Here is a 24,323-nt window from a genome sequence, read left to right on the forward strand (position 1 = left end):
TTGATACTTTCAACCCTCGATCCGAAACGAGTCCTATGTAAAGTAACCCAAATGTATATAAGACCTACCATTTTGATTCGTTGGGTTGTTACTGTCTTCATTTTGTGCTTATTTTCTTCGTCGTTTGACAGTTCAAATTCAGTAATTTTGCAACAAGGAATCATTAAAAAAACTAAATTTTTTTTTTAAGTTTTTAGAAATTAGTGTTTTTGTTATAGTGTTGTGCGAGGTCGAGCTATGATTTTTTTTTTCTTAGTAAACTACAGGGTTTCTACTTAACATATCAGCTTAAACATTTTCCCCGTCTTTCCCCCCCTGTAAAAAAACGCGTTGAAAAAGGTTGATCAGTTGCAAAAAATGAGTACTGCTTTATTTATTTTTTTTCAATTGAATACTGAAATCCTGCTAAATTAGTCTAGACGGGTGGGAAGAAGGTATACATTTCTCGAGTAGTACCCAAAATTACTGGAATTGAAAATGTGCAAGAACTACGTTAGGAATTTGTTCTATTATTTCGTTTTTTCGGGTTCGAAATCACAAAAAAATGCCTCGAAAAACATTATATGTATATGCTTTGTAGGGAAAGCGCTGCTTTGGGAGAGAAAATGGGAAGATAAAACGTCATATATGGAAAAAAAAGCTTCAAGAAATAATGGAGTGTCCAAACGACGAATTTCAAACTTTCAGTAAAGATTTAAAGTATTTCATATGGGATTTAAAAAAGAAATGGGTATTGTCCAGTTATACTGAAGAAAGATTTGTCAAAAAATACGAAGAATGGCTTAACGCTTCCATTTTAGTGCCCAAGCATACAATTCCAAGAGATGTCTGATCGTAGTAAACGCCAGAAAACTAAAGACCTTCGTGAGCAGATAGCTGTCCAGGAGATTACTTACGCAGCTAGCGTTAGTCAAAGCTGCGTCTAAACTTATAATAGACGTAACTTCTACACCTACAAGAGCCATAAAATACAAAAAAATAATAGAAGCTCAGAAGCCAGAAATAAAAAAGTACACACCTGCTGAAGCCATACAAATCTTTGTTGAAGGTGATTTTACAAGAAAACAGTGGGAGTTATTACACGAATCAAACAAGGGTATTTTTCCTTGTTATACGCTTATTAGAGAAGCAAAGAAAAGCTGTTATCCAAAACAAGATTTAATTCGAGTTACAGAGAGATGTGCTGAAGTGGTGCTCCAAGATTTACTAGACCATACTACTATAAGGCTATGTCTTTATACTGAAGACGTTCTTCAAAACTGCACCGTAGCCTAATTAGAGAATCTTGAGCTTAATTCAAAATGGGTTGCGATGGTTCACATCAAGTTGAATATCAACAAAAATACTCGCTCTTTAGCTCTCCTGACGATGACGACTCCAACATATTTCAGAGTTCATTGGTACCCTTGAGGTTGCAGTAGTATATAGGTGACACCAAAAAAGTTCTGTGCCAAAATCCAACACCTTCATCTATTCGTTTCTGCTGACCAATTCGAATTCGATTTCTGCATGAAACTGTCAATGTCACAAAAGAAGAGATATTATACGTAGAGAATAAGGCAAAACGATTGCTGGTGACCAAACGACATGCATTGCTTCCAACAATGGTTGCGGCAATAGTTTGCAATGCGGCTACCGATACCACTTCTACCATGAAATGTTACATATGTGGGAAAACGTCAAAAAGTTTCAATAACTTTGAAAGAACTAATGAGGAAGATCCCAAGTCATTAAAATTTGGTTTGTCAATTCTCCAAGCTAGAATCCGTTTATTTGAAACCATATTACACCTTGCTTATAAACTTCCTTTGAATAAATGACAAGTTCGAACCACAGAAGAGAAAAAACTTGTGAAAGAAAATAAGGAAAGAATCCAAAAATCATACAGGGAAAGGACAGGACTATAAATGACATGCCAAAAGCTGGTTTCGGAAATTCTAATTCGGGTAACACATCTCGAAGATTCTTCAGCGATCCAGATTTAGCTGCTGAAATTACAGGAATAAAAAACGATTTCATAATCAAACTTAAGGTCATTCTAGAAGCAATGTCATCTGGCCATAAAATTGATGTAATGAAATTTCAAATATTTAATTTAATATCATAAAATACGCTATCTTACCTATCGGTCAGCTATCAGAAGAGGCAGCGGAGGCTTGAAACAAGTCTATATCGACAAGACTTTGCAAGAAAATTTTTACGGGTTCAGTGCAACCTTCTTCTTCTTCTTAATTGGCGAAAACACCGCTTACGCGATTATAGCCGAGTTAACAACAGCGCGCCAGTCGTTTCTTCTTTTCGCTGCGTGGCGCCAATTGGATATTCCAAGCGAAGCCAGGTCCTTCTCCACTTGGTCCTTCCAACGGAGTGGAGGTCTTCCTCTTCCTCTGCTTCCCCCGGCGGGTACTGCGTCGAATACTTTCAGAGCTGGAGTGTTTTCATCCATCCGGACAACATGACCTAGCCAGCGTAGCCGCTGTCTTTTAATTCGCTGAACTATGTCAATGTCGTCATATATCTCGTACAGCTCATCGTTCCATCGGATGCGATATTCGCCGTGGCCAATGCGCAAAGGACCATAAATCTTTCGCAGAAATTTTCTCTCGAAAACTCGTAACGTCGACTCATCGGTTGCTGTCATCGCCCAAGCCTCTGCACCATATAGCAGGACGGGAATTATGAGCGACTTATAGAGTTTAGCTTTTGTTCGTCGAGGGAGGACTTTACTTTTCAATTGCATACTCAGTCCGAAGTAGCACCTGTTGGCAAGAGCAATCCTGCGTTGGATTTCCAGGCTGACATTATTAGTGGTTTTAATGCTGGTTCCTAAATAGACGAAATTATCTACAACTTCAAAGTTATGACTGTCAACAGTGACGTGAGAGCCAAGTCGCGAGTGCGACGACTGTTTGTTTGATGACAGGAGATATTTCGTTTTGCCCTCGTTCACTACCAGACCCATTTTCTGTGCTTCCTTGTCCAGCCTAGAGAAAGCAGAACTAACGGCGCGGGTGTTGAGGCTGATGATATCAATATCGTCGGCATACGCCAGCAGCTGTACACTCTTATAGAAGATGGTACCTTCTCTGTTTAGTTCTGCAGCTCGAACTATTTTCTCCAGGAGCAGGTTGAAGAAGTCGCACGATAGGGAGTCGCCTTGTCTGAAACCTTGTTTGGTATCGAACGGCTCGGAGAGGTCCTTCCCGATCCTGACGGAGCTTTTCGTGTTCTTCAACGTCAGTTTACACAGCCGTATTAGTTTTGAGGGGATACCAAATTCAGACATCGCGGCATAAAGGCAGCTCCTTTTCGTGCTGTCGAAAGCAGCTTTGAAATCGACGAAGAGGTGGTGTGTGTCGATTCTCCTTTCACGGGTCTTTTCCAAGATTTGGCGCATGGTGAATATCTGGTCGGTTGTTGATTTTCCAGGTCTGAAGCCACACTGATAAGGTCAAATCAGTTTGTTGACGGTGGGCTTTAATCTTTCACACAATACGCTCGATAGAACCTTATATGCGATGTTGAGGAGGCTAATCCCACGGTAGTTGGCGCAGATTGTGGGGTCTCCTTTTTTATGGATTGGGCATAGCACACTTAAATTCCAATCGTTGGGCATGCTCTCGTCCGACCATATTTTACAAAGAAGCTGATGCATGCTCCCTATTAGTTCTTCGCCGCCGTGTTTGAATAGCTCGGCCGGTAGTCCGTCGGCCCCTGCCGCTTTGTTGTTCTTGAGGCGGGCATTTGCTATTCGAACTTCTTCATGGTCGGGTAATGGAACGTCAGCTCCATCGTCATCGATTGGGGTATCGGGTTCTCCTTCTCCTGGTGTTGTGCGTTCACTGCCATTCAGCAGGCTGGAGAAGTGTTCCCTCCATAATTTAACTATGCTCTGGGCATCAGTGACTAGATCACCTTTGGGGGTTCTACAAGAGTATGCTCCGGCCTTGAAACCTTCTGTAAGCCGCCGCATTTTTTCGTAGAATTTTAGAGCATTACCCCTGTCGGCCAGCTTATCAAGCTCTTCGTACTCACGAATTTCGGCCTCTTTCTTCTTCTGTCTGCAAATGCGTCTCGCTTCCCTCTTCAACTCAACCTCTTCAACGCAACCACCAAGATGTTTTAAACAGGCTTCTTCTCACATCTGATCCAATTTTAAGTTGCCAGCAAAAACGCCAACGAAGCAAAAGCCAACCCTTCTTGAGTGAAACTATAAAGCCCTTCAAGTCACAGGAACCAGAGGTCCACGTCGACACTGAAACAGGGATGCCTGAACATTCTGATGAATCAGAAGAGGCTTTGTAACAACGCACACGGGGGAATTCTTATTATACTCTCGCAACAAAGTTGCTAAGGAGAGTATTATTGTTTTGTTCACATAACGGTTGTTTGTAAGTCCTAAAACTAAAAGAGTCAGATATAGGGTTATATATACCAAAGTGATCAGGGTGACGAGTAGAGTCGAAATCCGGATGTCTGTCTGTCCGTCTGTCCGTCCGTCTGTCCGTGCAAGCTGTAACTTGAGTAAAAATTGAGATATCATGATGAAACTTGGTACACTTATTCCTTGGTTCCATAAGAAGGTTAAGTTCGAAGATGGGCAAAATCGGTTAACTGCCACGCCCACAAAATGGCGGAAACCGAAAACCTATAAAGTGTCATAACTAAGCCATAAATAAAGATATTAAAGTGAAATTTGGCACAAAGGATCGCATTAGGGAGGGGCATATTTGGACGCAATTGTTTTGGAAAAGTGGGCGTGGCCCCGCCCCCTACTAAGTTTTTTGTACATATCTCGGAAACTACTATAGAATGTCAACCAAACTCTATAGAGTCTAGAGTATAGAGATAGAGATATATCGGGTGATTTTTTTGAGGTTAGGATTTTCATGCATTAGTATTTGACAGATCACGTGGGATTTCAGACATGGTGTCAAAGAGAAAGATGCTCAGTATGCTTTGACATTTCATCATGAATAGACTTACTAACGAGCAACGCTTGCAAATCATTGAATTTTATTACCAAAATCAGTGTTCGGTTCGAAATGTGTTTTTATCGACAAATTTTGTTCAGCGATGAGGCTCATTTCTGGTTGAATGGCTACGTAAATAAGCAAAATTGCCGCATTTGGGGTGAAGAGCAACCAGAAGCCGTTCAAGAACTGCCCATGCATCCCGAAAAATGCACTGTTTGGTGTGGTTTGTACGCTGGTGGAATCATTGGACCGTATTTTTTCAAAGATGCTGTTGGACGCAACGTTACGGTGAATGGCGATCGCTATCGTTCGATGCTAACAAACTTTTTGTTGCCAAAAATGGAAGAACTGAACTTGGTTGACATGTGGTTTCAACAAGATGGCGCTACATGCCACACAGCTCGCGATTCTATGGCCATTTTGAGGGAAAACTTCGGAGAACAATTCATCTCAAGAAATGGACCCGTAAGTTGGCCACCAAGATCATGCGATTTAACGCCTTTAGACTATTTTTTGTGGGGCTACGTCAAGTCTAAAGTCTACAGAAATAAGCCAGCAACTATTCCAGCTTTGGAAGACAACATTTCCGAAGAAATTCGGGCTATTCCGGCCGAAATGCTCGAAAAAGTTTCCCAAAATTGGACTTTCCGAATGGACCACCTAAGACGCAGCCGCGGTCAACATTTAAATGAAATTATCTTCAAAAAGTAAATGTCATGAACCAATCTAACGTTTCAAATAAAGAACCGATGAGATTTTGCAAATTTTATGCGTTTTTTTTAAAAAAAAAGTTATCAAGCTCTTAAAAAATCACCCGATATAATACTCTCCTTAGCAACATTGTTGCGAGAGTATAATAACGTAACAACTTGACACGACTCACGCGGGATATGTCAAAAAACCTACTGAAACATGTAAGGAAGGGCTCAGTTCGAGTGTCACCGAACATTTTATACTCTCGCATGATAAAGTGATAATCGAGATTTCATTATCCGTCATTTACATATTTTTTTATTTTGCTGTAAAATTAATTAGATTAGATCAATTTGTGTACTTTGAGTATTGAATTAGGTGTCAAAAAAAGGAGAACAATTAATGAGATAACGAGAAACTGACGATTATTTTTAACAGCTTTTCCCAGAAAACTAGTTTTCGCACGTTAGCTCCCTTTTCGTAGACCAGGTCACATATATTATACAAAGAAGGCATCAGATGGAACTCAAAATAGCGTTATATTGGAAAAAGGCGTGGTTGTTAACCGATTTCACCCATATGTCATCAGGGTGTTAAGAAAATATTACATACCGAATTTCATTGAAATTGGTATAGTAGTTCCTGAGATATGGTTTTTGGTCCATAAGTGGGCGACGCCACGCCCATTTTCAATTAAAAAAAAAAAGGCTGGGTTCAGCTTCCTTCTGCCATTTCTTCCGTAAAATTTAGTCGTTCTGACGTTTTTTGTTAGTCGGTTAATGCACTTTTAGTGATTTTCAACATAACCTTTGTATGGGAGGTGGGCGTGGTTATTATCCGATTTCTTCCATTTTTCCATTTTTGAACTTGACATAGCTATAGTAGTTTCCGAGATATGTACAAAAAACATAGTAGGGGCCGGGGTCACGCCCACTTTTCCAAAAAAATTACGTTCAAATATGCCCCTCCCTAATGCGATCCTTTGTGCCAAATGTCACTTTAATATCTTTATTTTAGTTATGACACTTTGTATTTTTTCGGTTTTCGCCATTTTGTGGGCGTGATAGTGGGCCGATTTTGCCCATCTTCGAACTTAACCTTCCCATGGCGCCAAGAAATACGTGTACCAAGTTTCATCATGATATCTCAATTTTTACTCAAGTTACAGCTTGCACGGACGGACGGACAGACGGACGGACGGACAGACAGACATCCGGATTTCGACTCTACTCGTCGCCCTGATCACTTTGGTATATATAACCCTATATCTGACTCTTTTAGTTTTAGGACTTACAAACAACCGTTATGAGAACAAAACTATAATACTCTCCTTAGCAACTTTATTGCGAGAGTATAAAAAGTTCTTTTGCTTGGATCATCTGTTATTTCTGTCGGCTATTGCACTTTTCTCGTTGAACTTATATATAACAAGTAAGGAAGGGCTAAGTTCGGGAGTCACCGAACATTTTATACTCTCGCATGGTAAAGTGATAATCGAGATTTCATAATACGTCATTTACATATTTTTCAAATACCGTAAAGTTTTATTCCGCTATCATCATTGGTTCCTAATGTTTATACTCGTATTATACAGAGAAGGCATCAGATGGAATTCAAAATAGCGTTATATTGGAAGAAGGCGTGGTTGTTAACCGATTTCACCCATATTTCGTACATGTCATCAGAATGTTAACAAAATATTATATATTGAATTTCATTGAAATCGATAGAGTAGTTCCCGAGATATGGTTTTTGGTCCATAAGTGGGCGGCGCCACGCCCATTTTAAATTTAAAAAAAAAGCCTGGGTGCAGCTTCCTTCTGCCACTTCTTCCGTAAAATTTTGTGTTTCTGACGTTTTTTATTAGTCGGTTAACGCATTTTTAGTGATTTTGAACATAACCTTTGTATGGGAGGTGGGCGTGGTTATTATCCGATTTCTTCCATTTTTGAACTGTATATGGAAATACCTGAAGAAAACGACTCTGTAGACTTTGGTTGACATAGCTATAGTGGTTTCCGAGATATGTACAAAAAACGTAGTAGGGGGCGGGGCCACGCCCACTTTTCCAAAACAATTGCGTCCAAATATGCCCCTCCCTAATGCGATCCTTTGTGCCAAATTTCACTTTAATATCTTTATTTATGGCTTAGTTATGACACTTTATAGGTTTTCGGTTTCCGCCATTTTGTGGGCGTGGCAGTTGGCCGATTTTGCCCATCTTCGAACTTAGCCTTCTTATGGATCCAAGGAATACGTGTACCAAGTTTCATCATGATATCTCAATTTTTACTCAAGTTACAGCTTGCACGGACGGACGGACAGACGGACGGACGGACAGACAGACATCCGGATTTCGACTCTACTCGTCGCCCTGATCACTTTGGTATATATAACCCTATATCTGACTCTTTTAGTTTTAGGACTTACAAACAACCGTTATGTGAACAAAACAATAATACTCTCCTTAGCAACTTTGTTGCGAGAGTATAATAAGAATTCCCCCGTGTGCGTTGTTACAAAGCCTCTTCTGATTCATCAGAATGTTCAGGCATCCCTGTTTCAGTGTCGACGTGGACCTCTGGTTCCTGTGACTTGAAGGGCTTTATAGTTTCACTCAAGAAGGGTTGGCTTTTGCTTCGTTGGCGTTTTTGCTGGCAACTTAAAAATGGATCAGATGTGAGAAGAAGCCTGTTTAAAACATCTTGGTGGTTGCGTTGAAGACGTTGAGTTGAAGAGGGAAGCGAGACGCATTTGCAGACAGAAGAAGAAAGAGGCCGAAATTCGTGAGTACGAAGAGCTTGATAAGCTGGCCGACAGGGGTAATGCTCGAAAATTCTACGAAAAAATGCGGCGGCTTACAGAAGGTTTCATGACCGGAGCATACTATTGTAGAACCCCCAAAGGTGATCTAGTCACTGATGCCCAGAGCATAGTTAAATTATGGAGGGAACACTTCTCCAGCCTGCTGAATGGCAGTGAACGCACAACACCAGGAGAAGGAGAACCCGATACCCCAATCGATGACGATGGAGCTGACGTTCCATTACCCGACCATGAAGAAGTTCGAATAGCAAATGCCCGCCTCAAGAACAACAAAGCGGCAGGGGCCGACGGACTACCGGCCGAGCTATTCAAACACGGCGGCGAAGAACTAATAGGGAGCATGCATCAGCTTCTTTGTAAAATATGGTCGGACGAGAGCATGCCACCGATTGGAATTTAAGTGTGCTATGCCCAATCCATAAAAAAGGAGACCCCACAATCTGCGCCAACTACCGTGGGATTAGCCTCCTCAACATCGCATATAAGGTTCTATCGAGCGTATTGTGTGAAAGATTAAAGCCCACCGTCAACAAACTGATTTGACCTTATCAGTGTGGCTTTAGACCTGGAAAATCAACAACCGACCAGATATTCACCATACGCCAAATCTTGGAAAAGACCCGTGAAAGGAGAATCGACACACACCACCTCTTCGTCGATTTCAAAGCTGCTTTCGACAGCACGAAAAGGAGCTGCCTTTATGCCGCGATGTCTGAATTTGGTATCCCCTCAAAACTAATACGGCTGTGTAAACTGACGTTGAAGAACACGAAAAGCTCCGTCAGGATCGGGAAGGACCTCTCCGAGCCGTTCGATACCAAACAAGGTTTCAGACAAGGCGACTCCCTATCGTGCGACTTCTTCAACCTGCTCCTGGAGAAAATAGTTCGAGCTGCAGAACTAAACAGAGAAGGTACCATCTTCTATAAGAGTGTACAGCTGCTGGCGTATGCCGACGATATTGATATCATCAGCCTCAACACCCGCGCCGTTAGTTCTGCTTTCTCTAGGCTGGACAAGGAAGCACAGAAAATGGGTCTGGTAGTGAACGAGGGCAAAACGAAATATCTCCTGTCATCAAACAAACAGTCGTCGCACTCGCGACTTGGCTCTCACGTCACTGTTGACAGTCATAACTTTGAAGTTGTAGATAATTTCGTCTATTTAGGAACCAGCATTAAAACCACTAATAATGTCAGCCTGGAAATCCAACGCAGGATTGCTCTTGCCAACAGGTGCTACTTCGGACTGAGTATGCAATTGAAAAGTAAAGTCCTCCCTCGACGAACAAAAGCTAAACTCTATAAGTCGCTCATAATTCCCGTCCTGCTATATGGTGCAGAGGCTTGGGCGATGACAGCAACCGATGAGTCGACGTTACGAGTTTTCGAGAGAAAAATTCTGCGAAAGATTTATGGTCCTTTGCGCATTGGCCACGGCGAATATCGCATCCGATGGAACGATGAGCTGTACGAGATATATGACGACATTGACATAGTTCAGCGAATTAAAAGACAGCGGCTACGCTGGCTAGGTCATGTTGTCCGGATGGATGAAAACACTCCAGCTCTGAAAGTATTCGACGCAGTACCCGCCGGGGGAAGCAGAGGAAGAGGAAGACCTCCACTCCGTTGGAAGGACCAAGTGGAGAAGGACCTGGCTTCGCTTGGAATATCCAATTGGCGCCACGCAGCGAAAAGAAGAAACGACTGGCGCGCTGTTGTTAACTCGGCTATAATCGCGTAAGCGGTGTTTTCGCCAATTAAGAAGAAGAAGAAGGTTGCACTGAACCCGTAAAAATTTTCTTGCAAAGTCTTGTCGATATAGACTTGTTTCAAGCCTCCGCTGCCTCTTCTGATAGCTGACCGATAGGTAAGATAGCGTATTTTATGATATTAAATTAAATATTTGAAATTTCATTACATCAATTTTATGGCCAGATGACATTGCTTCTAGAATGACCTTAAGTTTGATTATGAAATCTTTTTTTATTTCTGGAATTTCAGCAGCTAAATCTGGATCGCTGAAGAATCTTCGAGATGTGTTACCCGAATTAGAATTTCCGAAACCAGCTTTTGGCATGTCATTTATAGTCCTGTCCTTTCCCTGTATGCTTTTTGGATTCTTTCCTTATTTTCTTTCACAAGTTTTTTTTCTTCTGTGGTTCGAACTTGTCATTTATTCAAAGGAAGTTTATAAGCAAGGTGTAATATGGTTTCAAATAAACGGATTCTAGCTTGGAGAATTGACAAACCAAATTTTAATGACTTGGGATCTTCCTCATTAGTTCTTTCAAAGTTATTGAAACTTTTTGACGTTTTCCCACATATGTAACATTTCATGGTAGAAGTGGTATCGGTAGCCGCATTGCAAACTATTGCCGCAACCATTGTTGGAAGCAATGCATGTCGTTTGGTCACCAGCAATCGTTTTGCCTTATTCTCTACGTATAATATCTCTTCTTTTGTGACATTGACAGTTTCATGCAGAAATCGAATTCGAATTGGTCAGCAGAAACGAATAGATGAAGGTGTTGGATTTTGGCACAGAACTTTTTTGGTGTCACCTATATACTACTGCAACCTCAAGGGTACCAATGAACTCTGAAATATGTTGGAGTCGTCATCGTCAGGAGAGCTAAAGAGCGAGTATTTTTGTTGATATTCAACTTGATGTGAACCATCGCAACCCATTTTGAATTAAGCTCAAGATTCTCTAATTAGGCTACGGTGCAGTTTTGAAGAACGTCTTCAGTATAAAGACATAGCCTTATAGTAGTATGGTCTAGTAAATCTTGGAGCACAACTTCAGCACATCTCTCTGTAACTCGAATTAAATCTTGTTTTGGATAACAGCTTTTCTTTGCTTCTCTAATAAGCGTATAACAAGGAAAAATACCCTTGTTTGATTCGTGTAATAACTCCCACTGTTTTCTTGTAAAATCACCTTCAACAAAGATTTGTATGGCTTCAGCAGGTGTGTACTTTTTTATTTCTGGCTTCTGAGCTTCAATTATTATTTTTTTGTATTTTATGGCTCTTGTAGGTGTAGAAGTTACGTCTATTATAAGTTTAGACGCAGCTTTGACTAACGCTAGCTGCGTAAGCAATCTCCTGGACAGCTATCTGCTCACGAAGGTCTTTAGTTTTCTGGCGTTTACTACGATCAGACATCTCTTGGAATTGTATGCTTGGGCACTAAAATGGAAGCGTTAAGCCATTCTTCGTATTTTTTGACAAATCTTTCTTCAGTATAACTGGACAATACCCATTTCTTTTTTAAATCCCATATGAAATACTTTAAATCTTTACTGAAAGTTTGAAATTCGTCGTTTGGACACTCCATTATTTCTTGAAGCTTTTTTTTCCATATATGACGTTTTATCTTCCCATTTTCTCTCCCAAAGCAGCGCTTTCCCTACAAAGCATATACATATAATGTTTTTCGAGGCATTTTTTTGTGATTTCGAACCCGAAAAAACGAAATAATAGAACAAATTCCTAACGTAGTTCTTGCACATTTTCAATTCCAGTAATTTTGGGTACTACTCGAGAAATGTATACCTTCTTCCCACCCGTCTAGACTAATTTAGCAGGATTTCAGTATTCAATTGAAAAAAAATAAATAAAGCAGTACTCATTTTTTGCAACTGATCAACCTTTTTCAACGCGTTTTTTTACAGGGGGGGAAAGACGGGGAAAATGTTTAAGCTGATATGTTAAGTAGAAACCCTGTAGTTTACTAAGAAAAAAAATCATAGCTCGACCTCGCCCAACACTATAACAAAAACACTAATTTCTAAAAACTTAAAAAAAAAATTTAGTTTTTTTAATGATTCCTTGTTTTCTCGAAAAAAACATAATAATACATTAACTAAATTAATTTTTATATTATAAATATTAAATATATACCATGTTGTTCTGAATCCATAAAAAATATTTCCAAGAATTCCGTTCACGCATTAAAAACAACCACTTGCAATCTCGAGAACAATGGAGAGTTTCGCGAATAATCATGTGCGTTCTGAACGAAGTCTAGGTTTCGACTACTTGTGTGGCAATATAGCAGCCTGAAGGTCATTCATTTATTCGGTTCATTGTAGACCGGTTATTTAGGTACCAAAAAAAATCAATTTTGAGTACCATCGCTGAAGTTTGTAATTTTCAATTTTGTCCGGTTTTTGAGGGTAAATGCTCCCTTGTGCGACGTTTTATACTTTGTTTTACTCCCAATTACATAGCGACAGGCTACTAGAAGTGACAAATAAATGTAATGGGTAATAATAGTAATATGAACGTTAAGGTAATAAACGCGATCGATTCGACTTCGCGCTCCCGCTTGAAGGTTAACAAAACTCTTTAACAAATCTCAAAAATTTAACGGCGTAATATGTCTTTATGTAAAATGACAGCTAAAACAAGGTTGCAATTATATTTTTACGTGTCATTGCACGAAAATAAACATGGGTTTTGGTCTGACACATTTTACTCCATTGACAACAATTTTCTGCCTGTGTTTGCTGTTGTGCCGATGCACCAAGTGGAAAATTCTGTGAAGTTAGTGAAAACCTATTTTTTTGCAGTTCTGAAAACATTAGGCGAATAAAATGTATATTATAATGCTGGAAGTATTAGGAAGAAATTATATTCTATTTATGAAACAAGTTATGTGTGTGTTGATGATCATTGATTAATTATAAAGAATTGTATAAGTATGTATTATTAATTAATTATAAAATTGAAGGAGTTTATAAACTCGAAATTCAATTGCACATGGAACTTATTTTTATAGTAGATGAATTCAAACGGTAAGAACTTTTTACAAACCTTCATCATTATCTTCAAACAATGCAACAGGAGTTAAAAAATCGCGCGGATTAGCCAAACCATTTGCTCCTATTGGACCTAGTTCCGGGAGTTGAAAGTGATTGTTATAAACCTCAAGAATATATCCCCTTAAAACAATAATATGAAAAAATAAAAATTCTTAGTTTTATTATTATATTTTTTATAATAATTCACAATTTTAGAGTAAATTTAATAAATACAATTATTTAAAACATATAAATACAAGTTTTGTTATGTTAATTTGAATTCAAAGTTACATAAGATGTCGAAAATCGTTTACGAGTTTACACTTCAGAAGTGGAATATTACTCACATTCCCCGTTCCAAAAATCGGCGATTTAAGGTTGGAGCAACGATAGCACGACTGCAACAGGAGATGAAGCTGTTACGCGAAATTATGGCACAAGCACAAAGCTGCCTCTGATACAGCCAAGCACACAAGATATATCAACGGTACAAAACGCAGAGCAGGCGTTCAAAATCACGCTGAAATTTCAACGAACGCCGACAAAACTATGTCAACCAACAACAACGCTGTAACACGCATTCAAAGCAATGGAAAAATTTCAACGAACGCAAATACTCTGCCGGAATTTAATCCAACAAATAATGCAAGCATTACGGTGGAACAATTTATTGGCAGAATCGATAGAGTGGTGAAAGCCTATAAATGGGATGATAGATTTTTATTGTAGGCCATTTATACGCGATTAAAAGCAGTAGCAGATTTTGCCAATACGTTACGAGCCATCACGAAGGCCAAAACAACGAGAAAACCAAAGGAAACCGTAAAAACCGTAAAACCAAAAATTTAAAGCACTATTAAAATGCTACAACTGAAACATACCTGGACATTTCTCCAGAAAAAAGTCCATTGCCACAGAAGCGACATCGCTTTGCAATGTGTAAAAAAGTTCATCCAAACGGAGGAAATTGCGAAAAGATGACAGGAGCGCTACGACGACTTGGGCAACGAATTTTGACGAATGTTTCAAGAAACTAGTTTACATAAAAGCGAAACCACATATCGCATTCATCGACACCAGTAGTCAATGCATCATTCGCAGGTCAACAGCCAAACGCATCGACGCTAAATCCGTAAAATGCTGCTCACAAGTAAAAATCAGGGGCGCACACGTTCACGGAGGCTATTACCATAGATATAACCATCGACCGGTTCATCATCAAACCGCAAGCCGTTACAAAACGTTACATTGAAAATGGTCGGAAGTAGGCGAGCAATACAGACGACGGTAATAACTGAGAGCAATTTTTCCAAACTAGTGTCTAATTTCAGCCATAAAGTAGACTGAAATAAGATGCAAAGTGTTCTGGAAAGCTACGCCGAATTATTCTCTAGTGGACTGAAAGTTATTGGAAAAACTGATGTGATTCATGTAGTTCAAGTTAGCATAGTACTTGAGAGCAATCGAATCGTATTTCAAGATGATTGAAGAACTACTGGAACGCGATATTATTAGAAAATCGACATCGGAATACGCAAGCCCCGTGGTTCTAGTCAAGAAGCAAAATGGAAGTGATCGGTTATGAATCGATTACCGACGTATTAATAAGATGACAAAAAAAAATGTTCAGTCTCGAATATCGAAGAACGGCTACATGAATCATGCCGTTTGGCAAGACGAGTGGAGACATTGTGCTATTTCCCAGCCGTTACGAAAATTGCTAACGAACTGAAAACAGCGTTATCGTGGAAACCAACCTTGGTGAGCTACCGCATCGAAGTCAGACATGAACTACATACTCGTACATTAGCAAGTTTTATCGGCCTTGCGAGCTTTTTGTTGCAAGCTGAGAATACAACTGCACCCGATATCATATTTTAGTCGCTCCACTACGGACAACGAAAAACGTTTCCACAGCTATGAGCTCGAAAAGTTAGTGATCTTGGAATCATTGGAAAGATAAATACTACGTATACGAGAAGAAGATCAAAGTTATCACTGATTGGAACACTCTGTGAACAACTATGGAGAAACGAGAGCTCATACTACGCATTGCCGGTAATGGTTGAGAATACAACAATTCGACATCGAGATTCTACACCGACCACAGGGGCACACGAAGTAGATACCGTTCATCTCAAAATTTCCAGGATGATCATTGACAAGGCTGATTGGTTGGTTAGTGTTCAGCTTCAAGACCAGAAATTTAGAAACATTGTTAATGAAATGCAGAATGAGATGAAACCAGAATACGCCGACTATGTCATTGAACTGGGACGTTCATATCGAAAGTACGACAACAAACTATTATGGGTTGTTCCGAAGCAGTTTAGGTTTCAGATACTCCACGAATTTCAAGATAAGGTCATATGAGCGTTGAAAAAGCAATAAAAGTAATCCTGAATTCTGGTTTCCCCGCATGCACAATTACGGGAAGAGCTATATTAACTCATGTGTGAGTTGCGCTTTGAGTAAAACTCTTGGTGGACGATGTAAGGGTCAGTATCACTACGACATCGTTAAACCGATACCGTCTACGACAACATACATTGATCATTTGGATCCGAGCTGAAAATACCTGAACGTATTGTATCCGACCAATGAACGGCTTTTTCTTCGAGGGCGTTTCAAAAGTTTTTCATCGAAAAAAACTTCAAACATACTCTCAACGCAGTGCGTACGCCACTCACTAACGGATACGCTGAGCGCGCTAATCGTATTATCCTATCCATACTATTACCTTCTACCGACGACGAAAAACGATGCAATAAGAGCACAAGCCAAGAATCTATACTACACAAAGCATTCTCAACCGAAGACTTACAACGAAGGTGATCTTGTATTGACTACGAACGAACCAATAAGCACCGGTTCATCACTAAAGTTAGAACCACGGTTCAGAAGACCGTTCATCATTACCAAAGTCCTGCCAAATGATAGCTATGTATTTTGTGAGGACTTACCCCATGCCGAATGAACGCAACGGCATTACAAGGCTCTATTTGCATCAGAGCAGTTTAAAACTTGGTGCATGTTACCACCAGATGATCCAGACGACATGGACGAAGGCAATGAAAGCACCATGGGCGAGGACAACTCTGTTGCCCAACAGATGATAAGCGAACGCAAGAAAGCGAATAACAACAACGAAAGGGACACAGTAAGTAAACGACATCGTAAAGGAGGAGTAGGGAAAGAATCAGCTGATGCTATGTGAACAAAGGCACAGCTGAGAGGTGCCAATGGAGAAACGTCAAGGGGAGTCCAGGGTGAAGTTTCTATAAGATTTCAAGATGGCGACTCTTAATGGGAAATGGTTGCATTGTGTTATTTTTTTAAATTTATGGAAATAAAACTTTAAGATATTTTCAAAAGAAAATTGTTTTATTTTAATATATGTTCATAAATAAGAGGAGATTAGGAGCAAATACATGAGTAATTAAGTTTTTTATTCAGGCCTCTTTTTAATTGTGGTAAGTTAATAAATGTTCACCACAGAAAAATGTTAGGTGCAAATTAGCAACCATGCCATATAGTGGGGTCAAGAATATGCTTATTCACAGACAAATTTATATTTTTGCAAGATAATTTGGTTGTTTTTATACTCTCGCAACAATGTTGCTAACGAGAGTATTATAGTTTTGTTCACATAACGGTTGTTTGTAAGTCCTAAAACTAAAAGAGTCAGATATAGGGTTATATATACCAAAGTGATCAGGGCGACGAGTAGAGTCGAAATCCGGATGTCTGTCTGTCCGTCCGTCTGTCCGTCCGTGCAAGCTGTAACTTGAGTAAAAATTGAGATATCATGATGAAACTTGGTACACGTATTCCTTGGCTCCATAAGAAGGTTAAGTTCGAAGATGGGCAAAATCGGCCCACTGCCACGCCCACAAAATGGCGGAAACCGAAAACATATAAACTGTCATAACTAAGCCATAAATAAAGATATTAAAGTGAAATTTGGCACAAAGGATCGCATTAGGGAGGGGCATATTTGGACGCAATTGTTTTGGAAAAGTGGGCGTGACCCCGCCAACTACTAAGTTTTTTGTACGTATCTCGGAAACTACTACAGCTATGTCAACCAAACTCTATAGAGTCGTTTCCTTCAGGCATTTCCATATACAGTTCGAAAATGGAAGAAATCGGATAATAACCACGCCCACCTCCCATACAAAGGTTATGTTCAAAATCACTAAAAGTGCGTTAACGGACTAACAAAAAACGTCAGAAACACAAAATTTTACGGAAGAAGTGGCAGAAGGAAGCTGCACCCAGGCTTTTTTTTTAAATTTAAAATGGGCGTGGCGCCGCCCACTTATGGGCCAAAAACCATATCTCGGGAACTACTCTATCGATTTCAATGAAATTCAATATATAATATTTTGTTAACATTCTGATGACATGTACGAAATATGGGTGAAATCGGTTCACAACCACGCCTTCTTCCAATATAACGCTATTTTGAATTCCATCTGATGCCTTCTCTGTATAATATACACATTAGGAACCAATGATGATAGCGGAATAAAACTTTACAAAAATACGGTATTTGAAAAATATGTAAATGACGTATAATGAAATCTCGATTATCACTTTACCATGCGAGAGTATAAAATGTTCGGTGGCACCCGAACTTAGCCCTTCCTTACTTGTTATTTTATTATTTTAATCTGCAAGCTGCATAAATTACCTAAACGTATGGGGATACACTTAAAATACCGAAGCTCAAGATGCAACATTTACTGTAGTTATACCATAAAGATATTGCAAATTCAAAAAATTATTTCTTTAAGAAGCCTATTATTTTAAAAACTTAGTTTGGAACTAAAAAAAATGGTAATTTTTTATGTAAAAAAACATACACATATTTTCATCGCTAAAACTGACTAAATCGCTTAGAGCAAACAAAATCATACTCAAATTCCTAGACAAACACGGCATTTGGGAACGGGTGGTATTCCTGATCGCCGGCGTATAGCTAAATTCGGATATATAAAACGGGTATGTAGTTTGTGATTACACAAATTTATACTTAAAATATAGGAAAATGGGTATTATAATTATCTTTGATTTATATTACAATGAAAAATTTTATTTTATTGTTCAAAAGAATTATTATATGTAATACCAAATTCTTCAACAAGAGTTATTTCGTTTGATCCACTCATTATCAAATATGATTTCCAATTTGTCTATAAATAAGTTAACTAAAACGCTTAAAAATATATATCAAGAAGATATTATTAAATTTTTTGATAACAGCATTAAACTTCATTCTATAACCAAAATTGAAAATAGTATTTATAAATATATATATATCTATATATATAAAATTAAGTGGCAAAACTTCCTGTTCGCATACTCCTCCTAGACGGCTTGCCCGATTTCAATGAAATTTTCAGGGGTGATTAGGGTCTGTTTGGAGGGTGCACATAAGAAATTTAATGTGTGTATCATTGTACGTTGTGCAAAAAAAACAAAAAACAAAAAACGAAACAACTGGCGGATGTTTACAATTAATAAAAAACATTGACATCGCATGTTGATCGTTTTTGCCTGTCACTCGTTCTTTCTATGGATGACTGTCAAGCTAACAAGACATACAGAACGTAAGTGTTCCGAATGCACTGAGTGTATCAAAAAAAATGTTTCAACATTGTGTGTATTTTTCTCAGATTTCAACATGATTAACATTCTGCGTACAACACAAAGCAAGTGAGTATTGTTGTTGTTTCATATGTGATGCCATGCGGTTCGATTGTCGCTTGAAAATGCGCGGTGTGTGTAAAAAAAAGTGTTTCAACATTGTGTGTTTTTTCCAGATTTAATTCCTTCGATTTGCTACATTTATTCGAACCGATTTTGTGCTTTCTGCTGACCGTGCAACACACACAAAGCAAGGGAGTATTGTTATTGTTTCGTAAGTGCTTCCATGCGGTTCGCAAATACACTGTTGGTGGGTCTTATTGCATATGCGTGTGTGGGTAAAATACATAGTTTAAGATGTAGTTTTAGGTTAATTTTTCCATTTTTATTTATGTACTTCAAATATGCATATTTTTATTTATGTACTTCAAATACGCATACTCTAGCACGAGCACCGGGGACAACACTAACTACCTTTTTCGAGTTGTGTGAAAACGATGAATTTGCAAGAACATTGCTATATTCCGAAATACCACAATATTTCACTTGCAATCCATCATCGAAAACATTTCAACGACGAAAGCAAGGGGAGCGTGTTGACGGTTATCCAAATGTCCGTAAAACCGATGCCATAAGACGCATTTACACCATCCATCCGAACAACGCCGAATGTTTTTATTTGCGTCTGCTATTAGTCAACGTGCGCGGACCAAGATCATTTGATGATTTGAAAACGTTTGATGGTCAGTTGTGTGCGACGAATCGTGAAGCATGTTAGCGATTGCATTTGTTAGAAGATGATATGCATTGGGACACCGCACTTCATGACGCATCACTCACATCTCATCCAAAACAAATACGCGTACTATTCGCCATAATAATATCTACATGCCTTCCGTCAAATCCGCAATAACTGTGGAATAAGTACAAAGACTGCATGACCGAGGACTTATTAATTTTGGCGCGTAATCGAGCATCGGACGCAGACTTGCTATATACATACATTACAAATGTATAATTCTGCTTTGATATTGGTTGAAGATCTGTGCCTTACAATTGCGAATAAGGCATTAGCGCAACTTGGCATTACTGTGCGCAGTCATTGACCATGAGCTTCAACGTGAACAACAATACGATTGCAATGAATTGCGTGCTTTCATACAAGCTAACATTACCAAATTGAATATTCAGAAGAAAAATGCTTATGATAAGATTATACGAGCGGTTGACAATAACGCCGGTGGATTCTACTTTCTTGATGCGCCCGGTAGTACAGGGAAAACGTCTCTGATCTCTTTGATTCTTGCTACTATACGGTCACAGCAGAAAAATGCGCTGGCAATTGCTTCGTCAGACATCGCTGCTACTCTACTTGATAGCGGCCGAACAGCACATTCTGCGTTGAAATTACCGTTGAACATCCAAGTCGTTGAAACACTAACGTGCAACATATCGAGGAATTCAACAATGGCAAAAGTTTTGCGAGGAGCTGGAATAGTTATATGGGATGAGTGCCCAATGACTAACAAAAAGTCATTAGAAGCATTCAATATAAGAATGCAAGATTTACGCCAAAATTTTTGGCGGAGCATTAGTCTTATTATCCGGCGATTTTCGGCAAACTTTGTCAGTCATTCCTCGATCAACTCCTGCCGATGAAATAAACGTATGTTTAAAATCGTAAGTTTTGTGGAGACATGTTCAAAGGCTGACTCTTACCATCAACATGCGAGTCCAATTGCAAAAGGATCGATCCGCAGCGGCGTTTTCGAAGCAGTTGTTGGACATTAGCGAAGGCAGAATACCAATCGATGATACCGGTTTGATCACATTGCCGAACAACTTTTGTACACTTTTACAATCGAAAGAAGAACTGATTGAAAGTGTATTTCCGAATATTGTTCAACACTATCAACGCCACGATTATTTAAGTGAACGCGCAATATTGGCACCGAAAAATGTACACGTCAACGAAATCAATTTTGCCATTCAAGAAAAACTGCCAGGAGAAGCTACAACATATATGTACATCGATTGATAGCGTTTTAAATCAAGATGAAGTAGTCAATTATCCAACTGAATTCTTGAATTCTTTGGATCCCCCCGGTCTGCCACCGCATCGTTTGGTCCTGAATGTCGGTTCACCCATTATACTTCTACGAAATCTGAAGCCACCGACTTTGTGTAATGGCACAAGACTTTCAGTGAAAAATTTTGGCCAAATTTGAGTGAAGCAACAATACTAAATGGCAAGGCAGCAGGTGAAGTTGCACTCTTACCACGCATTCCCATGATTCCAACGGACATGCCGTTTAAATTTAAGCGCTTGCAGTTCCCAGTACGTCTTGCCTTTGCGATGACCATCAACAAATCGCAAGGGCAAACGTTTCAAGTGTGCGGCGTCAATTTGGAAGAACCGTGCTTCTCCCACGGCCAATTGTTCGTCGCATGCTCGAGAGTGGGAACACCAAGGTGCTTATTCATTTACGTGCCAGGTGGAAAAACCAAAAATGTTGTATACCAATATGTTTTATAAATGTTTTATAAATAAGTAACAGTTTTACAACAATAAATAAAACACTAAGTAAAAACCCTTAAGAGTTTTAATCGATTAAGGTGTAGCGAAACGCACAGGGTAACAGCTAGTAGTACTATAATATATAAACAATTATTACAGCATTTTCGTTTTACGCAACCCGTTTTGACCTCTCGCCACGCTTATTCACCAGAGGTGGCTATGATGTTTTTATTGTACACTTGGGGGGTAGGGAGGGACTGTGAATGGACACTCCCTTGTATCATGGTAAACGATCGCCATCGAGACAACACACCACCGGTTGAAAAAACTTGCAACATTTACATATTATTTTTGTTATATTAATTTGAATTCAAGCTAATAAAATGTTTGTGCATATTTCAAAATATCGAAAGTCGTCTAAACAAAACAAACGAAATTGTTTTCTTTTTTAGGGTTAATTTCAGACGTCAAAGATTTGTCAGGAAATTGTAAGCGTTTGAGCTTTTGAATTTACGCCAGTGTAAAGTACAATATTCAAAAATCGCACAAATAAAAGTTCATCAATTTTATTTCATTCAAATATCTTCAGTTTTCCTTAAAACTTCTTACTCCCATAGCTTATGTATATAGTAGATCGTTAACAAAATTTCGCCATTCGAGCATTCTGGCATGTACTATTTCGCTATCTGCTTAATTCTGCAATATATCGTCGACTCGATTTTGTTCAAGCATCCGTGTTTGTTACCCTGACGTCCGCGGGAGCTCGTTTTGCGGTACTAGGTCTAGGATGGTGTTAAGTTCTGTGCTATCCGATGTTTTCGTCTTCAAAAATTTCCGTTGTCGAAATCTGATAAGCCATCAGAAACAAGGATATAAGGGTATCCCAATCTTTTTGATATTTTGCAAAAATTTTCCTCAATAATTTGTTCTAAAGTTCGCAGATGTATTCGGTTATTTACGTGTTTTCCTAGTATACAGTTTCTAGCACATCTCTTGAATTAAAGCTGATCCCAAATTCCTTTCTTCATCACAACGTAATTCCATTGGAACACCAAATTCCGATACCCATTTGTATGAAACCTTATCTTAAATGGTTTGTATCGTGAGAGTTCACTTTAATATTACGTGAATTGAATTTTCTTTATTATATTAATTTTCCAAATCTATCCCTTCAAGCCAAATGTAACACATATCACAAACATATGTACATACATGAATAATCACACAGTTCTTGTTAAAAAATAACTAAACATCTAAATAAATTGCAGTATCATCTAAAACTAAGCGCGATAGATACAGGGTTATATACTATATATATAAAAGTCCAGGGTGACGAGAAAAGTTTAAATCCGGTTGACTGTCTGTCTGTCCGTCCGTCAGTCCGTGCAAGCTGTAACTTAAGTAAAAATTGAGATATATTATATATTGGAAATTATTTTTGATTAACATTTAAAGACGACTTAAAAAGAACGCATGGTTACTGGATGGAAGGTGTACTCATTGCAATTTTTCTTTGACACAAGTTAGAATGCTTAAATAATAGTTTTACATTATATAAAGATGTGGCTAGCATGTTACAATGAATAAATAAAATAATATGATGTGTAGAAAACAATGATAAAGTACAGTATTCAATTCACATATTTATTTTTAGCTATTTTTTTTCTTTAAATGGGTTTTTATATTTTCTTACATTTTGGTTTTTAAATTTAAAAAAGTGATGTTCTTTGCCATCTTCAGTTTTAATAAGACTAAATTTTTTGTACGGATTACTCAACTTGTCTAGTATCTTCATCGATACTTCTGCATTTACAAAGATTGTATCAATATCTTTTCCACGACGGTTTTTATTTAAATTATAGATTCTTCGATCTTTATTCATTGGAGGATCATGGCTTGGTTGTTGCTAATTCTGACGCTTCTGGTCGATCGCTTGCTTCAAGCGGTCTCGTTGTTCGCAGTAGATGGTAGAATTAAGCGTCTGGTCATATGGGAGTAGCTCATAGAGAATGATTTCCTTCCAATTCCACCAAACACACAGAAAACCTTCCTCGCATCAATCCCGCCTTGGCCACTGTTTGCGACGATTCACCGGCCTTCGCATGATATTGTCGTATGTGATCCATTTTTCGTCGCCAGTCAGCATCCGCTTGGGTCGGGTTCTCGGTACGTCACTTCCAATCAATGAAATGTCATGTCTCACTGGACAATCGATAGAGATAGCAGATTCTTACGCACCAGTCGACATAAAGATGGCGCCACCAGGGGGCGCTAGATTCAAAAAGTCCTCTTTACTTTGGAACGCACCTTATATGAATTTCAGGATACTTATAGGATTTAACATAGATGAAGAGTTTTAATTCTATGTTTTATTTTATGAGTAAAGGAAAGTTTATCCACTTCTTTATGAAACACAGCTAAACATTTTTCTAATTTATTTAATTCCTCCGAGTTTAGCTACTCAAGTCTTAATATTCAATAACTATTACTGGAGGATGGAGTCATGTGTAGAAGTTCACGCAAGTGAGGAAAGTTCTCTGATCGCCATTCACTTGGGAGTGGCCAGAAACGATTCTTTTACACATGGCTCAAGCAGCTCACTACTTCCGGTCTTTGACCAAGTATCCTCTGGGTAGCCTAAGAACATCCGTTCGAAGACGAGCTAATGTGAGAAGGCGAAACATCCCCTACATAGGGTTGTGCGCTGGGTTTGGGACCCGCCACGTAAAAAAAAACACCCCAGTGAAAGGAAGCAACAAGCCTCGGATGAGAGACCCCCCTTTTGATGACGACCATGGCAAACGAAATAAGGACTACGATTTGAGGGCATGCACCTGGAATGTCC

The 24,323-nt window shown here is 38.9% G+C and overlaps 1 protein-coding gene across 6 annotated transcripts in view; it reads right to left on the minus strand.

The window, feature by feature from the left end:
* The window catches only part of LOC126765059 (homogentisate 1,2-dioxygenase), a 219,227-nt gene that overhangs the window by 60,308 nt on the left and 134,596 nt on the right, over positions 1–24,323 (minus strand). For all 6 annotated transcript variants that reach the window (XM_050482659.1, XM_050482662.1, XM_050482664.1 and 3 more), the window contains exon 5: positions 13,322–13,449. In XM_050482659.1, coding sequence (XP_050338616.1) covers positions 13,322–13,449 — 128 coding nt within the window. The remainder of the gene's footprint in view (positions 1–13,321; positions 13,450–24,323) is intronic.

This window comes from Bactrocera neohumeralis, unplaced genomic scaffold, assembly GCF_024586455.1.
Source record: "Bactrocera neohumeralis isolate Rockhampton unplaced genomic scaffold, APGP_CSIRO_Bneo_wtdbg2-racon-allhic-juicebox.fasta_v2 cluster10, whole genome shotgun sequence".
Lineage (NCBI taxonomy): Eukaryota > Metazoa > Arthropoda > Insecta > Diptera > Tephritidae > Bactrocera > Bactrocera neohumeralis.